Source organism: Musca vetustissima, unplaced genomic scaffold (genome assembly GCF_032173495.1).
Source record: "Musca vetustissima isolate MV318-11 ecotype Yass unplaced genomic scaffold, APGP_CSIRO_Mvet_v1 utg24580, whole genome shotgun sequence".
In the NCBI taxonomy this organism is placed as follows: domain Eukaryota; kingdom Metazoa; phylum Arthropoda; class Insecta; order Diptera; family Muscidae; genus Musca; species Musca vetustissima.
The window spans coordinates 212,144-232,256 of NW_026878066.1; the positions used below are offsets into that span (position 1 = coordinate 212,144).

The 20,113-nt window shown below is 35.7% G+C and overlaps 2 protein-coding genes across 2 annotated transcripts; one reads left to right on the forward strand and one right to left on the reverse strand.

Moving 5' to 3' along the window:
* Positions 1 to 6,186: 6,186 nt before the first annotated feature.
* LOC133322833 (inner centromere protein-like) lies at positions 6,187 to 10,321 on the reverse strand. Its single transcript, XM_061531788.1, has 7 exons — positions 10,253 to 10,321; positions 10,021 to 10,174; positions 9,292 to 9,954; positions 7,352 to 8,312; positions 7,177 to 7,291; positions 6,452 to 7,109; positions 6,187 to 6,386 (listed from the first exon to the last, which is right to left on the reverse strand). The coding sequence occupies exons 1-7, from the start codon at positions 10,319 to 10,321 to the stop codon at positions 6,193 to 6,195; spliced, it is 2,814 nt and encodes a 937-aa protein (XP_061387772.1). The 3' UTR covers positions 6,187 to 6,192.
* A 5,433-nt stretch (positions 10,322 to 15,754) lies between these two features.
* On the forward strand, positions 15,755 to 19,203 carry LOC133322834 (bromodomain-containing protein homolog; the record flags this gene model as incomplete). The annotated part of the gene is made up of 3 exons (XM_061531789.1): positions 15,755 to 17,199; positions 17,479 to 18,740; positions 18,806 to 19,203. Coding segments are annotated over exons 1-3 (2,762 nt in total), but the record flags the coding sequence as incomplete, so codon positions are not given.
* Between the last annotated feature and the right edge of the window lie 910 nt (positions 19,204 to 20,113).

Genomic DNA, 20,113 nt, shown 5'->3' on the forward strand with positions numbered 1-20,113 from the left:
TCTTTCAACTTATGCGCCGTAGATACGATTTGACTTACGTACTCCTCAACACTTGCGCATGTTGCAAAATTTGTTGTAATGAGCTGACGCAACAACCCAACTCTACGCGTAAGTCCAGAATCTTGGAAGGCAGACTTCAGCTTGTCCCATACCTCTTTTGATGTCTCGGCATCCTCAATATGAACATAGTTCACCTTGTCCACCAACAAAATGATTTTTGTTTTCGCCTTCATATCCACTTTTGGATTTAAACCAGTTGCCGGGTAACTTCCTTGGACGGTTTCCCACAATTCTTCATGCTGTAGCAGATTTTTTACAGCGAACGCCCACGTTGTGTAGTTTTCTCTCCCGAGCAACTTTTCAATCACGAAATTCGTTGAAGCCGACATTATTTTTTAAACAAACTTTCTTCTCAACAATGTGCAGTCTAAGATAAATTGATCTCACAGACTCTGGGCCCATAACCTGTTGTGATGGCGAAAATAAAACCCAGATACAATTTATCTTAGACAGAAGAGATCTTTATTTCACGGAGGTTATAACGAGAAGAAGGAAGTAGAGGATGTAAAAGAGGAACATAAAAATACAGTGTTGCATTTCTCGCAAATCAGAAAATGCAACCTTCAGGATATCTCAACAGTATTGCCAGATTTTCATATCAACATAGACACATGGCTCCTTTTGAGAATATGCATAGAATCACTTTCTGAGTCGATTTACACATGTCCGTCCGTCCGCCCGTCCATGAATTTTTATGAACAAAGTACAGGTCGCATTTATGATCCGATTTGGATAAAATTTGGCATAGGTCACTTACTTGGACAAAGGACGAACCATATTGAAATTGGGAAAAATCGGTTCAGATTTTGATATAGCTCCCATATATATTTTCGTCCGATTTAATGTAAATGGTGCTACAAAGTCCCTATATATCTCTCGATTTGCCCGAAATTTGGCACAGCGTAATGAATTAGGTCTAGAATTATATGTGTTAAGTTTCCCGAAAATCGGTTCAGATTTAGATATAGCTCCCATATATATTTTCGTCCGATTTAAGGTAAATGGAGTACCAAAGTCCCTTAATATCTCTCGGTTTGAACGAAATTTGGCACAGCGTAATGAATTAGGTCTAGAATGATGTGTGTTGAGTTTCCTGAAATCGGTTCAGATTTAGATATAGCGTATATATTTGACCAAATGAAAAATTTAGTATCGGTTTCAGAATACATGTTTATTGATCCAATTTCGTTTTACGTCGTCTGTTAGGATTCATCTGTTGAATATACCCAAAGTGGTGAAGGGTATCATATATTCGGCCCCGTCCGACTTTACTACTTTCCTTACTGGTTTAAATTATTATTATTATTATTTTTTTTTTTTTTGATATCTTTATACGGCTTGGATTTTTTAAATATTTTATTTTCGATATCTTTATAAGCCGTGGATTTTTTGTATTTTTTTCGATACCCTCATTGGTTATAGATTTTTAATAACTTGTTTAATACCATCAAAGGATTTCTTAAATAAATTTTTTCAATACGATAAGGCATGGATTTTAAAATACCTTTTTTCATTCGCATAGAAGGCGTGGAGTTTTTAAATAAACAGTGTAATTTTCAATGTAAATGTAAAACAAAAAAGCCCTCACTTTTCATATTTAAGAGAAAATTGTTTCTATTGACAGATTGAAACCGTGGATATTATCTGATAAATTCAACAATCAAGAACAAAAACCAAAATCAGTAACACAGAAAAAATAAAAATACTCAATAATAAGTTAGTCCCAAATTAGATTAGCCGAGTTTACTTGCGGCAAGTCTTTGTTTGTAGGAGAGAGGGGCAAGGGGAATAGAAATGAAAAAAATTGCTCGTACCGACAATTTTTGTGTATTTTGTTTGTAGTGTCTTTTCAGAAAAAAATAATTCAATTCAGAAAATATCAGCCTTATTCTGGATGTCAATTCCACGTGAACAACATTTTCCTGTGAATTTTTTCGCATTCTCGCTTTCGCCTTATTCTGAATGAAGTTCGAAAGCTTGGGAAAAAATTAGGTATTCTGGATTACAGGGAGTAGGAGAATGAGATGAAATTTTGTGCGAAATTTTTCGCTAACAAATTCAAAGGGAGCTGACTACAAAAACATAAGTAATAAATATTTTTATGAAAAATATTTACACAATACTTATTTTATCACGATATAGAATATTATAAATGATAGTAAGCAAATTTTTAACTGGAAAACGACATAACAAATGCCATTGGAAATCATATTGATAACGATGCATGCTGAACCAAATATTGCCAAGGAATGTATAAAGGTAATAAGGAATATTTAAGTCGAGTTTGATGCATTTTGGAGGCGAAATGCAGACATTTTGGGTGAGAATCTGTCTCTCAAGAAAAAAAATTTAAAAATTATGGAAAACAAATTTTGCCTGTTGAGCGGCTTAACAGTGAAAAACTTTTTCAAAATTATCGTGTGCATAATTTGAAGGAAGAAATAGAGGAGTAGGAGCAAATCATAACATAACTGGTCACTTTAAGAATTTGGGGAGATAAAATATCGAAAATAAAAAAAGGCACACAATTAAGTAGTGAAATAATAAATTATGAATTAATTAATTCAATCGCAGATTTCTTCTCATTGTTCGTTGTGTTTTTGCCATCATAAAAAAATGTTCTTTTATTTGTAATCTATTGTAGTTGTTGCACCAAATTGCATCAAAACAATGAACAGCTGTTTCACATGCCATATTGTAGGTTGCCATATTTTTAAACTTTAATTTATTTCTCTTCAATTATAAAGCATTTATACAGCGGATTATTTATATTTCACATTTGAATTGTTATAAACTTTAAATAACAATAAAAAGTAAACATTTTTAATAAAAAAAAATCAATAAATAAAATATTGACAAATATTACACAAATTAATTACAATGGGGCAACACGCATTGCAATTAAAATTACAATATGGCAACACACATTACAACTTAAATTATAATATGGCAACACAAATCTTTTTTTCAACCACAATTTTCGAAAACTCGAATCCGCATCTCGCATTTTTTGTAGAGTTTTTCTATCTAGTTCAGTTAGCTGATCGCTCCTTTCAGTTCAGCTCTTTTGACTGAACTAGTTCGGTCTTCTAGTTCAGTAGTTCAATCGTTCACAATTAAGCTCTTTCATTCAGCTGTCGTTTTACTTCGGTCGTTCTTTTAATAGTTTATGGCTCTCGGAATCGTTCAGTTGATAGGTTGTGTTCTTGGAAGATTGTGATCTGTGAATAAAAACAATTTTAAAATTTTATTTATGGTGAGGATATTATATAGAAAAATTTTGGCTTAACTCTAGTTTAGTAAAAACGATCAGATTTTTCTGAAAATTTTTCCAGAGGTAGGTATTTTTACCCTAATTATGGGGATATCTTTTTTTCTTGGGGGACGTACCCGGTTACCCGGTTATTTGACCCGGAAGTTCGGGTACGGGTACCCGGTTATATCCGGTTCTACGGATCCGGTTAATATAATATGGGTATCATTTTAAAGGTTATAAAAATACCTTTCCATTGAGTGGTAATATGATGAGTGGTTTTAAATCCCCGGCCGAAGGCCGGCTACACAAAAAATATTCTATTTAGAAGGATTTTCTGCCGCGTTAGCCGGTGTTGGCATCTGTCCATAGGAGAAAGTCTTAAATCCCCGGCCGAAGGCCGGTCACCCAAAAAAGTATTCCATTTAACAAGAAATTCTGTCGCGTAGCCGGTGTTGGTATCTGTCCATTGGAGAAAGACTTAAATACCCGGCCGAAGGCCGGCTACACAAAAAAATATTCTATTTAGAAGGAGTTTCTGCCGCGTTAGCCGGTGTTGGCATCTGTCCATAGGAGAAAGTCTTAAATGCCCGGCCGAAGGCCGGTCACCCAAAAAAAATATTCTATTTAACAAGAGATACTGTCGCGTAGCCGGTGTTGGCATCTGTCCATAGGAGAAAGTCTTAAATTTTCGGCCGAAGGCCGGCTACACAAAAAACATTCTATTTAGAAGGAATTTCTTTCGCGTACCCGGTGTTGGTATCTGTCCATAGGAGAAAGTCTTAAATCCCCGGCCGAAGGCCGGTCACCCAAAAAACACCATGCTATTTAAAAGGAGATTCTGTCATGTAGAAAGATTTTCCTTGTTTTTATAGGGTTCTAAGGCCCATATCTTTTGATATGGGCCTCCTGTTTGGAGAGGGACTATAATGGACCCAAGTTCGACTTTTAGGGAGTTTTTCAAAAAAATCGGGGACCAAAACCCAGTTTTTTGAGATAACCCCATCATATTACCACTCAATGGAAAGGTATTTTTATAACCTTTAAAATGATACCCATATTATATTAACCGGATCCGTAGAACCGGATATAACCGGGTACCCGTACCCGAACTTCCGGGTCAAATAACCGGGTAACCGGGTACGTCCCCCAAGAAAAAAAGATATCCCCATAATTAGGGTAAAAATACCTACCTCTGGAAAAAATTTCAGAAAAATTTGATCGTTTTTACTAAACTAGAGTTGTTCCAAAATTTTAAAAACAGTTTATGGGGATCTATAAGGTGTGGATTTTTAAAGAAAAGTTTCAGAATTATTGAAAATTTTCATGCGAGCATAAATAATAGGCAACATATTTTATATGTTTACTAAATGAAATCGCTGTAAATATCACATGCAAAATAAAACTCGATCGGTGCCGCTTCCATTTAGAAAAAAATCGAATTAGGTCAGTAAAACACTCACATTTTAACTAAAAGGAACGATTATTCCAGTTTGTTCTATTAATGAACTAAAAGGGCTAAGCAGAATGCTTGCGTTGAGCAAGCGCACATCAACTTCGAGCGTTTGTGTTATCGTTTCCTTGTGGTTGTTGTATTTTTTTACATGTGAGATATCTCCCAACGAATATCTAGAATAAGGCTGATTATTTTTAAGCCTTGAATTTCAGTGCGTTCCTCAATATTCCTTTTCCACGTTAAGTGGGCCACACACCTCAAACATGTGCGTTCGATCGGTGTGAAGCTCCTAGCCCACACACGTCAAACGGATCCATTAAACTTAATTTCATATTTATTTTTGAAGCGTGAAGATGGACCGCGATAGTGATGACGGAAAAAAGACGAAATATTTTTATTTAATATAAATGTATTAAATACTTTTATTTTATTCCGGGAAAAAACATTTTTATTTGCCACACAGTAGAATATGTGTAAAAACATCAAAAAATCTTCCAAATACATATGTATTGCATTTGTACGCTGATCCGTACTCCACGAAATTTCTCAAAAAATGAGAAAATATCCACACACCAGGCCACAGACGTCAAACATGTGCGCGTCGCACAACGAAAAATTAAAATTTTTTAATTTCTTTCGATAGGTGTGCGCACCGCCAAATCGGTGTGAACACCGTACCACACACGTCAAACATTGCTTAGATTCATACCGATCGAATGCACATGCTTGACGCGTGTGGGCCACTTTAGTTTGGGGTCGAGGACTGTGGTAAGGTATTTTCAAAATGTCTTACTACTGTTAATTTAAAACACTGTTCACCAAACAGGCGCCCGTGGTCGCGTTGGGAGAGTACCAATACAATCACAGTTCTGTGTTCGAACTCAACATTATTCTCGACATCGAACATGTCGTATGCTTTGCAATGCTTTAACATAGACGATCTGTACCGATAGAGCGAAAATTACTCTCCCAACGGATCTATGCGTGTGTCCAACACAATCATAGCAGTTTGCATATGTATTGTTGGCTAACCCTGATTTAAAACCAAAACGTTACTGCCTCGGATGTATGTAGTTTCGTTCATATGTGTAAAATTCCAAACGCAATGTACTATTTTTTGATAAATTTAGATATTTTATTTAAATAAAAAATAATTTCGTATTTATAATTTGAAAACAATATATGGTGTACAAATAAAAAATCGACCATTCGTTTTGAATTCGATTAACTACTTATAACAAAACATAAAATAAAATTTCAAAGCGAAATCTGAATTTTCTTTTCTTTAAACGGCAAATAGAAACAGAGTTACAAAGGTGTAATTAATACCAATACGGTTTACAAATAAATAAAGACAATTTCTTATGAAAAATGCGAAACGATTGCAAAAACACAGTATGCTTTGCTCGCAATTTCGATATTTTTAATACTTTGGCAATTCCGAATATCGAGGTGGTGTTGACCACAATACACTGGAATTGCGTTTCAAATGGCGGGCATCTATGTTGGGGAAAATCTGTTTTAGATCTGGTGTCATTGGTTGAACCGAGAAGAAGCTGTCAATGTAACCGGAGGGGGTATATTCTTGTTTCAAAACATAAGGTTCACGTTTGTGAGCTGCAAAAAAAATAAAAATGTGCATATGAATACTTCATCGAAGTTAATATAAATGATATACTTACATCGACTCCATGAGGGTGGTGGAGGACGTTTATATGAAACTTTATCCTCATCGTCGGTAGAGTCATCTTCGTGTAGCATTTCGAAGGTGTACTTCGAAGATGCCTTTGGCGGTGGTGGCATCATTCGCTGTTTGGCGTTCATTTGTTGCTGCTTCATTTGCAATAACATCTCACGCTCCTTGGCAGCCTTAGCTCTGGCTGCTTCCTCCTCCTGCAAGCGCAATTTACGCTGTATTTCTTCTAGTTCACGTCGTTTCTGTTCTTGTTCTTGCAGTTTCTGTAAACGTTTCTCCTCTCGTTCCTTGGCCAACTTAGCCATGCGTTCGGCACGCTCACGCTCCTTAGCTTCACGTTGCTGGGCAGCCAGCAAGTGCTTTTGTTCTCGTTGTTTCTTACGTTCCTCAGCTAAATTATGTAGTCCTTTGCGGAAGTCGTCACCGCTGTTTTCACGTTGCAATGTCTTCGTATTGGATGCAGTGGACGCACTTCGTTGTAGCATTCCACTTGTAGATTTTTGCAATGCCTTTGAAGCACTTGTTGGGACTTTTTTCGCTACGGCACTGCCAGTTGTTGTAACATTAGAGCTCTGTGTAGGCGTAAGGAATCGACCAAGAGCAGGAGCTGGCAATTTTCCAATAACTGGAGTGGTTGCTCCATTCTGAGCACATTGAGAAAGAAATGCTTTGCATAAAAAAATTCAAATATGAATTATAAGTCATCCTTACCGGTGTAACATTTTCCTTTTTGATGCGTTGTGGCCGTTTAGATTGTTCAGATGCCGCAGCTGCAGCATTTTCAAAAGCTTCTACGCGCATTTTCACAGGACTTTGAGCCAAGGGACTGTTTATTGTGAAAAAATTCATTATTTTATATTTAATGATAATTATCTTTAGAACTTACTTGAACAACTCATTGGTACGTGTAGGCATTTTATAAGCAGCAGATTTGGCAGAAGCCGATGTCTTTGATGCTTTTGTTGATGGTTTGGCCTTTGCGACGGGCACTGGAGCGGGTTCAGGTTCTTTCTCGACTGACTCATCTTCAGTGAGCAGACTTTCGTCATGTGGCAGTGATGAATCTTTTGCTGTCTCAAATGACCTTTGACCAGCACCATCATCGTCGTTTTTATCTGCTTTGGTTGACGTCCGAACGTCGAAGGTTGCATCCGCACCCGAATTTTTATTCAGTGTTACAGTAGCATTGGGGTTTCCTCCTTCAACGACAAATGTGGTTTGTCCTGGCGTAACTTGGAACGTTGTCTGAGCCGGATTGGTACAGAATGTAGCATCATTTGGTACAGGTCCTAAATTCATAGTGGCATCCGCAGGTGCTGGAGAGGGACCTAAATTAACTGTCTCATTAACAGTACCACCCAATTTGGAATTGTTGATTGGTGGTGCTTCGACAGCATCTTCATAAATAGATGCGCCGCGTTTTGTTGTTTCGGCCGCTTGCTGTTCTTGTTCCTGTTCGTTGTCATTGTCAGTTTGAGACAATCGTATTCCAGTACTTCCTTGGCGTGTACGTGACGATACCGGCGATGGTTTTCGATCCAAATCACTGAAACGTTCAACTTTGATGGGACGTGGAGCTTCCTTCTTCTTGCGCGTTTTCTTGCCTGCCGTCGATGAAGTCGTGGAAGATAATACACTGTTACTGACCATTGACGACTCCTCCAGGGTGGTTGTTTCGCATTTAGATGCTGCTGGTAATGGCTGTGGTACAGAAATTGGAGCTTTGAACAACGTGTCGTCCGACGCAGCATCAACGTTATCTTCTTGTGATGGTAGACTAACTTTTTCTCGTTTGATTTTAATACGTAGAGCACGAGTTCCACCATCTGTTGATCCGGATGACATGCCTATTCGTATGTAGATATATAAAAGAATTAAAAATTGAATTATGTAATTTATACTATATATACATAGATTATTTATATAAAATTACTACAAAAGGAAAAAAGCGGGCTATGTTCTCCTATATGTTGTCTGTATAAGATACAGAGCAGTAGCAATTCAAATTGAAATAATGTCAAAATACCTAGGATTGTGCAAAACATGTTTCCATCTGTTTCGCTTCTTTTAAAAAAAAGTCCTTATTCCCAAATATTTTTATTTCTAATTTTGAATCACATTTATTTAAGACAGTTTTTTTCCCTATAATTTTAGACAGTGTCAGAATCGATTAATATGAATTTAAAAATACGTATCAAAATATTTTTACCACAGGTAATACATTTTTGTGGCATAATCCACAGTTCACGAGTGTGTTACACATGTAAAAGAAACCGTTCTATTATATGGCCTTAATCCCCACCAAAAGCCAATTTTAAAAAAGGTGACATTGAGTTTGGAGGAAATTAATCCGCCGAAATTTAAGGGTTTCATAGAATTACAATTAAGATGTTTGATATTTACCCCTTTTACTTCCACGGACATATACACAATTTTAGTACGAGAAAAGACCTGCTGCAAGGTTTAAAGACCGTCACAAACACGGCAACGTATTAGAAATCCCAGTTATCACAAATGAGAAGCCATTACATTCTGAGATATTATCCTAAATCATTCTGGCCCGACTCTTTTTATTATGAAATTAAGGCAATATTTTAATTGGGGTTAACATGGTTAAAGAAAGAATTGCCATCAATACTTATAAAAATATATCTCTTAAGTTCTCTTTCATAGAAATACGAACAACATACGATCATGTAGAATTTTCAAAGTCCTGCCATTTATACAAATTTCATCCCTCAACCAACAAGCCCACTCTATATTCCCTATTTCACAACATATTTTTTGTCTAACATTGATCAACAAAGACGTATATAATATACTCACGTGGCTCATCGTTTGCTACTTCATTTGTAATTACAGTTTCTGTTGTATCTACTGTCGCTTCTGAAGCAGCTGCACCTTCGTCATCTGAATTTCCATTGATAACAATGCAATCTGGTTTCTGTGGTGGTAAAATCAATATGGAGTCAGTTGATCTCACACTACCTACTAACTCTTCAGGAGAACTATCTACTTGTTGTACCGCATGTTTAGGTTTTGCTTGAGATTTCTCATGCATTTGCGAGGGTCTTTGTTCATGTTCAAGCTTGACTTTAACTTCTTCTGGCTGCCTCATTTTAGTCTTCAATGTTGGCTCTTTCAGATTCTTTTCACATTTAATTCTGGCTTCCCGTTTGGGGCGCCTACCTTCTTCAACGGGCGGGGCAGCTAAGACAGGAGCTGGTGGTGGTGGCATTAAATTGGACGCTTCTGATCTACGCTCAGCGGCTGGTGCTGCTTCACTATTTGCTTTTGACGCTGCCTCCACTTCGGTTGTCCTCTTTCGTGGTATTGGTGCTTCATTTTCTACCGGCAGATTAGGCTGCTCCATTGTTTCGGCAACAGCCAAAAGCTCAGCATTTGAGCGTTTGCTTTTACGTGGTGAAACATGACCTTTGGATAGTTTCCCTCCCTTGTTCTTATTTTTGTCACTTAAGTGATCGATATCTAAATAAAAAATCGTGTTTGTTTAATTTTGATGTTCATAATTGCACAATTATCCTTTCGGCTTACCTTCACATTCCTCCTCATTGAGTGAAGAGAGGCGCTTTACACGCTTCTTTGTCTGTTGGGGTGACGCCGCGGGAATTTCTTTCAAAACTTCTTTGGCTGCTGCCGGTATGGCCGATGGTCCAAACAAAATAGCTCGCAATTTTACTAGCCATTCCTGGTTTACCGAAAACACAAAACAGAATACACCAAATTATTTCGAAATTTCAAGAATTAAGCGTCACCTTTCAAATACCTCTGTCAATTGTTCCAATTCACTAGTAGCACACTCTGTTATATCGTACAGTTGCACTAAGTCCTCCATTTTTCCAATTCGCGAATGCAACTTTTTTTAATAACAACTAAACTTTTGCATTTATATTTGGCCACAATATATCGTTTTTTCTTTATTAATTTAATTGCAGTAAATTCATTAATTTCCACATCTCTTTCACACACTCATTTGTCTCACCAAGGAATTCGAGCCACGCTCTCCCGACAAACACCGTCTTTAATGGAATACAACACAGCAGTGAAAATTTCAAAAGGATTTAACCGCCATTAGTTATTGTGGATGGTGTGGATGCTATGCAGAGTTGCACGATGTAGTAGTATATGTCTCGTACAGTGTTGTAATCTACGTTTTTAGGGTTGTATGTAGTATACCAACGATAACAATTACTGTATAAAGTAACGTATCGTAACAAATTGGAATGAAAGAAATAAAAAAATATTTTTAACATTTAAATATTATACCATAGACAGACGACAGCCTTAATTTGCATTAAAAAGTTCTTAATTTGAATTCAAATTTACCCCTGACAGACGAGAGTTTCTGCATTTATGAACCAGTTTTTTGTTTCAAAACTATTGTTTGTCTGTGTGTAGGAAGAAAATATTGACATTTGTTTACAATATTTTTTAGGATTACATCTTTTTGAAATTGATACATGGCAGGAAAAACTAACAGCTATAATGATGATAAAACAGCTCCAAATTTGAAGAAATGTAGAATTTTGCCTTTATTTCTAATTTTTATTTTCGTAAACGTAAACAAATTTGACAACAATCAATTTATTTTCTACAGCATTGCCATATTGAAACTGCTTAATTCAGTATAAATTCAGTTTGATTTTGTGCATTAACAACATATAAAAATGAGGATAATGCACAAGTTAATTTGAATTAAGGCTGTTAATGCAAATTAAGGCTGTCGTCTGTCTAGGCTATTAGTTACTTTATTTTTATTTAAACTCATGTTTATTGAAAATGTCGGACTTTACACAATCTTCAATTATTAAAATGAATGTTTTTCTTTAAAAATCATGCTAGAGCTCATTTATTTATTGTTCTATGAAAATGTAAAATTAAAAATTTAGGAAGCAAATTGTTAAATGAAAAATTTTAAAGATATAAAAGTTTTTATTTATGATTATCAATACACTAACGTAATGTCTTATTACGCCTGTTCGATAACAAATTTTCCTTTATGGTATCGAAAAAATGTAGTAAATCTAAATGTTTTTATTAATTTTGAAATTATAGCACACAACCATGGCATAATTAAAAAGGTAGCCTCATTTGAGCAATTGATGATAGCAACCCTTTTTAATTTGGAACTAATCTATCAATGTTAAATAATATAAAAAATAAATTTCATAAAATTTCATGTATATCGATTGACATATTTTCAATAAATTAAACAAAATATATTTTCTAAAGCTGAACATTGCTCTCAAGATTTAAGTAAGGTTGTTACATCATATATTTATCGGGTATGTTCTGGAACTCACAGTATGTTCTTTTCACTTCACAAATACACTTCACCACAGAAGCTACCTCCTGTTCTGCTTCCCACGTGAATTGAAATTTTGAACTGCGACAAAAATAAAATAATAAAGTGTTGCCATACAATATAAACTGTATTCGTCTTTAAGATTGTTTCTGTAATTTTTTAGTAATTTCGTTAATTCTAACGATAATTTTATTATTATTTGTTAATATTTTATTATTCGCAACACAAAATATAAGTATGAACAACTCTTTAATATCATTAATTTGTTGATTGATTTAAGGGGAACATTTGGTAACCCTACATTCTTCGGCCTTACTTCAAATCAGCGAGAAATTCAGTTGAACAAAAGTCAAGACAAACCATAGTATCTATTTAAAATTTGTTTTTAATGACGTTTCATGTTTATTTTGTGATTTTAATCTAATTATACGCAATAACAACATTTCAATCATGTGCCTTTTTTATTTCAAAAAAGATTTTTTTATATGGAAAAACATGAACACATCCGACTCTCACTCAGGGCTGCCAGATTTTTTTTGGGAAAATCGTCAAAATTACGATTTTTTTTATCAAAAATTTAAATACGCACATTTAGATATATTTAAATATATTTTTTTATTAAAAGGAACATAAAAGAGGTATTCAATTTATTAAACACGTTTTTTAAAGCTAATAAAGAAATTCATTTATTTTATAAATAAATATTTGAATAGCCATTTCGACTTTAATAAAGTCATTCATTTTGAAAAGAAATATTTGTGTTAATCATTTTCAACATGTCGGTTTTAATTAACGTATCATAACAATTTGTTCTGTTAACTTTTAAATAATCGTTGGTATAAATTTCTCCATTGAATCCTTATTGGGGGAATATCGACTTTTCGTTTTATTAAGATTTACTTAGCTGAAAACACGCTCAACATTTGCTGAAGAATGGGGTAATACCATTACCTTCCGTACAAATTTAGTTATTATAGGAAAAACATATGAACCATCACCACGTTTCAAATCAAATATTGCATTCCAAAAACGAAATAAATTGGTTTCATCATTCTCACAAATCAAACAACCTTAGTTCGCGAAATTCTGAATCCAATTTTTGTTTTTCATCTTCGTTCACAAACTGTGGAAATTCTTTAAGGATATCGAAACATTAATTATTCTTTTCATTATTTTCATATTCTTTTCATTAATTATCAATTTTAAAAATGCTTTCAAATCGAATCTTTTTAAAATTGTAATAACTTTGTATAAATTGAAACTTAAATTTAATATAACAACTTTTCCGTTCACCAATTTTCTTCTATTTGCCCGTGTCAAAAAACAACAACCGTTAACTTTTATTTGTTTTGTTGATGTCTACCCAGAGAACGGCACAGCTGATTGGTAGTTTTTCATCTATCTGGGTAAACGTAAACTTTTGTTGGCTTTGTAACAATACAAAGTATACCTCAAACACATATGCCAAATATTAATATTCTTTTTACTTTTTCTTTCGCTTTATACATTTTTGATGTTGCCATAACAAAAAGAATCCAAATATTGCAATATTACTAAAATGACCAAAAATCGTCATTTTTTGGGCAAAAATCGTCAAATCGTCATTTTTCAATTTTTGACCAAAAAATCGTCAAAATGACGATAAATCGTCAAATCTGGCAGCCCTGCTCTCACTATGAAAATGTAAGTGTAAAGAATACACCTCAAATGGGTGTAAAGTGTGTTACAGAACACCTCGGCGTGTGTTCGATACACTTCTGCCGTTGAAGTAAATGCCAGAAAATGCCCGTATAAGTTTTAGAGGCAGCGAACTTCAAAATATTTATAAATATAAGGTTCGTTCCCGTACTTTTTGCTAGTAAAGCTAGTAAAAGAGCGAACTATCAAAAATTACTCTCACATACAAGATTTGCGCAAAAAGTAAAGGAACGAAAAATAGTTAAAACATGAAGAAACGTCAAAATCAAAAATTTCATTTGTTAAGGACAATAAAAAGACTACAGAAACCTAATGCACAAAAAAAAAAACAAAAAGTTAAACGGCGTCCATTGCGTGATTTTGATAATATAAATATTTATTGTTTATTTTTTTATTTGTATAATTTAGAGGAAAACCTTATCGAATATTTAAAATGGAGTTTCCAACGACTCCGAGCCCGGAAAGGCTTACATGGTTGGACGCTCCTATAATGTTAATGCTATTGAAATTGGTAGATATTTTGCGAACTAGAACAACAAGATATGGAACAAGTCAAGTTTAGGGGCTCCATTCTGCTCATTTTGAAATGATTACCGTATGTAGCCCTCCTTGTGCGGATTACAGTGATATACATTTCATGTGGGAAAATGCATACTTCCCGAGATATTGACCTTGAAATTTCGGAACATATTTTGTTTAAAACAACCCTTTTTCTATTGCCACCAAGGCAATATGGGTATCATTAAAAGGTTATACCGGGTATTTTTAAGAGAACTTAAGAATAAGACTTTCACATATGGACAGACTCATACATGGCTACGCAATATATTCTTCATCTAGTTATATAACACAAACCATAACCTTTAAAATGATACGGCTAATTAAAACAACATACTCTCCGAACTTTCAAGGCCCATATCTCGGGAAGTATGCATTTCTCCCCATATCACTGTAATCAGTTCACCGAGGACTACTTACTGTAAAAATGTCAAAGCGATCCAAGTGGAGCCCCTAAACTTGTCTTAAGCCCAAAATATTTTGGATATTTTGGTACGATTGACCAATCCAAGTCTTCATTCCATAGTATCTTCATCTGAATCTTCTGCCAGCCATTCATCTTCATTCAAAAGAGAAAAAAAACTGTCCATTTTTAAATTTCTTATTTGTTCTTTTTTAAGCAAATGTGTGTGCGTCTGTGCGTGTGTCCCTTTTGTTGAAGCCCTAACTTTCATATGCTTTATTTCGGACTGTATATCTCTGGCAATCAAATGTCAAATTCATAATTTACTACATTTTCGTGCTAGGCCAAATTGGTCTTGCAGAAAAAAGGAGAAGAGAACGCCATTTTGGTTTTAACTCTCTTAAATTTAACTTCAATTTTCCTACTTTTCGGCGTAAGGAAACGCTTTTCTAGCAACAATTGAAAAACTAGTACAATATAGAACTATATTGCAGGTTTGGGAACACAGCAATAAATTATTTAGAAATTTTTGCCACTGAACACATGATATGCGTACATTTCAAAGGAAGATATTTTCATTAAAAATTTGAAAGCTGAATACTGTTTATGAATGACTGCATGAGACTACCTTGTATAACTATGCCCTGAGCTGATATATATATATATATATATATATATTGCTCGTGGGTTATTTTTTATTATTTTGTAGCACTTTCAATCTTTTTAGGCAGTACTGGATCTCTAACCAAACATTCGGATTTAGCATTCATTTGATGTTGGGTTCTTGTCCAATCATTTTGAACATTACTGTAAAACGCTGCTATCTTTAGCACGATAACTTACCTCTTATATTTTGAACATTACTGCAATAGCTGCTAACTTTAGTACGATTAAAACCCAGTAGATTCTTGCAGTACGGGAACAGACCAATATGTTTAACCTTGAACAGCTTTGATCCAAACATGTAACTCAAATAACGTACTTTGCAACAAAAAATATTATCATAGTTTTATTTAATTAACATTTCATACTATTGAAATAGTAAAGAAAATAAATATACGACAAATCGTCAGGTATGAACTACCCTTGTTTTCTTTGTCATTCCGCCAATATTTTTTTATTTGTGTAAATTTAATGTAGGAACCTGTTTTATGACAAGCAATTTTAAATTTGTCATCTTCCTTTTTTATTTATAAAACAATTATTATACACTTTTTTAAATTTTAATATTTTTACATATTAATTCTATTGATTTAAATTCAAATGACAATGTATCGGAATTTTCATTTCCGAATACAACTCTGGTGTTGATGACATGTGAAGATGTGAGGTTTTGAGAGAATAGCGCCATTAACATGACAGCGAATTTGCGTGGAAAGCAAGAAAAGGGAAGAAGAAAAACGTAAATTAAGTGAATTAATAAAAATTCGACTCAAAACTTGTAATTTTTCTATTGAAAAATACCAACGAACGCAATAAAATGTCGTTCTAACGCACCCGCACCGACGGCAAGCAGTTGCAGCAAAAATATCAACCACTTCTCGAAGATACATCAGAATTTTGACAACAAGATAAGTGCAACAAAAGTAGCAGCAGCAGAGGAAGCAAGCATCAAACTTAGAAAACACACACATACCACGACGCACAATGGGACTCGACTTCGATGCGTTGGAATACTGTAAGAGTGTGAAGCATTCGCAGCCACCGTACGCTTGTCCAGTGCCCAAATGTGGTCGCAGTTACAAGACAGTGATAGGTCTGCAGTACCATCTGGTTAACTATGACCACGACAATCCACAGCCACTGACACCGGTGGTGACGCCAAATCGAAAGAAGGCGCGTTCGCGCGGTGCAACACATTCGACACCAAAAGGCGGTGGTGTTGGGGGAACAGGTGCTGCTGGAGCGGATGATGAGCAAAACGGCGGAAATGCCAACACGGCACATTCAATTAATCCCGAATCCTTGGTTTCATACAATGACGACGAACAGAGGGTGACGTTCAATGTGGAGGGTAAAAGTGTTCGTTTGGGTACAAACGATCCTCTGCCGTTTATCGAAGAGGACGAGTATATGGAGCTAGTTGAGCGGGGGTGTATAGTGAATGCCGATGCTCCGCCACTGGAACAGAATGCGGTATGGGCCAAGGTGAAGGTACCGGAAGCACGATTTCAAGAAATCGACAATTACAATGTACCAGATGCTCCGCCCCGAGGTTTGGCATATTATCGCTTTATAGAAAAGTCAGTGGAAGAATTGGACGGCGAAATAGAGTATGATGTTGACGAAGAAGATTCTGCATGGCTGGAATGGATGAATGAGGAACGTGAAAAATCTGGCCACAATCCTGTTAACATCGATACAATGGAATTGTTAATGGACCGCCTAGAGAAAGAATCATATTTTCAGGCAGCCGCAAATGGTACGGCGACTGGTAATGAGGTGGACGACGATGCCGTCTGTTGCATTTGCATGGATGGCGAATGTCAAAATACCAATGTTATCCTCTTTTGTGATATGTGTAATTTGGCCGTGCATCAGGATTGCTATGGTGTCCCCTATATACCAGAGGGCCAGTGGCTTTGTCGTCGCTGTTTACAGTCCCCCAGTACACCGGTTAATTGTGTATTGTGCCCAAACACGGGTGGAGCATTTAAGCAGACCGATCGCGGTCAATGGGCGCATGTTGTGTGCGCTTTATGGATACCTGAAGTACGATTTGCAAATACTGTGTTTTTGGAACCGATTGGTAAGTATAATAAAACAAGATAAATTATGTGCGAATGGAGAAACACTAGTACTGGAAATATTTTTAATGCCTCGAAGGAGAAGATTTTCAATTTAAAATAATTTGAGACAAATGTTTAGATATATATTGTATTGCACTTAGTTTTTCTCCGAATTAATTAAAGGATATAAGAAATAGAAAATCCTTAATGCTAGAGTATTGCAAATTACAGAGTTTTCGTCCATGTTTGACTCATCAGTATTTTTTTAATTATCAATTTTCTCTTTTTTACTTTTCCAGATTCCATTGAAACAATTCCTGCAGCACGTTGGCGCCTAACATGCTACGTTTGTAAGGAAAAGGGATTGGGCGCCTGCATTCAATGCCATCGCAACAGTTGCTATGCTGCCTTCCATGTAACTTGTGCCCAACAGGCTGGTCTCTATATGACCATGGATGTCAATGAGAGTTCCGGTCACAATGACTCCTCGGCTCATGTTCAAAAGTTTGCCTTCTGTCATTTGCATACCCCAGACAATGCAAAAACCAAATTAAATCTTAAAGACTTTGAAGATGCACGCCACAAAATGAAAGAGGCTCGAAAAGCATTGGCCAAAAAACGCTCATCTGCTCCCGTGGTACTGATACCCACGATACCACCCGATCGTATACAGGAAATTGCGAGTATGGTACACATGCAGAAAAAGAAAGAATTCCTCGATCGTTTGGTAGCCTATTGGACCATGAAACGTAAATACCGGAATGGTGTTCCACTATTGAGGAGGCTGCAATCTCAAGGTAATCATCACGGTGTTATACAACGCAATGGCATTGAAGGTTCCCCGGATACATCGGAATTGTATCGTCAACTCAAGTACTGGCAGTGTCTGCGCCAGGATCTTGAAAGAGCGCGCCTGCTTTGTGAGTTGGTGCGAAAACGGGAAAAGCTTAAGGCTGCATACGTTAAAATATGTGAACAAGTAATAAACATGCAACTCGATCCCTTGGAGACTGTGTTGAGAAAACTATTAGACGCTTTGGAAGCACGTGATACTTCAGAAATATTCCGCGAACCTGTAGATACAACCGAAGTTCCCGACTATTTGGACATAGTCAAACAGCCAATGGATTTGGGTACAATGAGGACAAAACTTGACAATCGACAGTATACCAGCTTGGATCAGTTGCAGAGTGATTTCGATCTAATGATTCAGAATTGCTTGGCCTACAACAATAAAGACACCGTTTTCTATAGAGCTGGTATACGAATGCGTGACCAAGCGGCGCCGCTATTTCAAGAGGCACGAGATGTATTGGCTCGCGAAGGTCTGCTGGACACTAGTCAAGTCGACTCAACAGATCATGTAGAGCAAGAAGTGGAACAGGAATTACAAGAATTGTTGGCAGCCTCTCCTTGCGAGGCTATTGTACAAAAATTACTAATTTTGGCAGATAAATCTCAGGTTTTGAAAAATCCCACGTATCGCACAAAGAAAATCAAGCAAATACGTTTGGAAATATCACGAATGCGTAAGGCTATACAAAAGGCTAGAATGCAGGCAGTAAGTATTGGCAAATATTAGTATTATTTCATAATTGTGACTAAGTAATTTATTTTGAATTTTAGCGACATAATGCCTCAGTAAATTCCCAAACCGAGGATGATGACGAAATGGAAGAAAATCACAATGTGGAAGATATGGATGTTGATACGCCACCTCCGATAAGACCACAACCGCCACAACACCAACCAATTCCACATTTGCAAAAAGTCAAAGATGACCAAACACCGAAAAGGTCACGCAAACCTGCTGCAAGAAGTATAACCACACTTAGACATAATCACCAGCAACGGCATAATCTCAGCGATGACGAAGATGAACATGATAACCACAGTGACGATGAAGATGATACAATGGGTGATGAATCGAAGGGCACTAGTAACAATACAACACAACAAACACCACCAAGTAGTCCCGTTAAGAGTCTCAATAGCAGTGCTTCACCTGTTGGCGTAAATAGAAGGTAAGTTTAATATTAAATATATATGTCATACAACGGAAGAGCCGCATTAACCAAAAAAGAAAAACATACCATTTAAATTGAATTGGATTTAGTAGAAGCATGATATATTGTGTGTAGAAGGGAAAGAATATTGAATATTGGAGGCATGTTACTAGTTACAGACTTTGGTAGTTGCATGATCGTTCCTTCTGATTTCCAGAATATTTACTTTACTTTACAAGAATTTTATTTTGTGTGATTTTTGGATTTATTAACTCTGGACGCAGGAGATTTTTTTAATGAGATGTTGAATTTGAGGATTTATTGACTCAGATAACGCCAGATATTTTGTTTCTTAAAAATCTAATATTTATTTAAAAAAAAATGTGTAATTAGCAATTCCCTATTTTGCATAAGATTTTGTTAAATTGTGCAGCTACAAGGGTATAGGAAAAGATAAACCATTAAGTTGTAGTTTTATAGTGATAGTATTGCCATTTTGTGTACTTTTAAAAGGATGGTTGCTAAGAAGATCACATTCACTCTAATTGGAGATTTTCGGTTGAGTTATATATGCTATTGGATAAGTTTAGCTCATCATCGGTTTTCATGCCATTCCAGACAATGAAAACCTACACTCTAAGGATACTGTTGAATATGATAATAATTTAGTTTATAAATATAGTGCACTGAGGTCGGAAACTCTTGTTTGACTTGAGGATTACAATTTCATGGTAAAAAGAGAAGACTTACTGTATTTTCAAAATCGAAAAATATGCGCTAAATATGGTCTGTCTATACAGGTATATCTGCCTTAAATGGCGTAGTAAAGAAATCTATGTTAAGAAAAGAAGTGATGAGAAAAGAATGGTGATTGCACCGTATTATATGAAAAGTTTGATATTCAGAATAGCATTTTGATTTGCTTGGG

Excerpts from the sequence above, each read along its gene's own strand:
- LOC133322833 (XM_061531788.1), bottom strand. The coding sequence starts at position 10,321 with ATGGAGGACTTAGTGCAACTGTACGATATAACAGAGTGTGCTACTAGT. Across the intron at positions 9,955-10,020 it reads CAATGAGGAGGAATGTGAAG|ATATCGATCACTTAAGTGAC; the intron begins GTAAGCCGAAAG and ends TTTTTTATTTAG. Across the intron at positions 7,292-7,351 it reads CGTACCAATGAGTTGTTCAA|TCCCTTGGCTCAAAGTCCTG; the intron begins GTAAGTTCTAAA and ends CACAATAAACAG.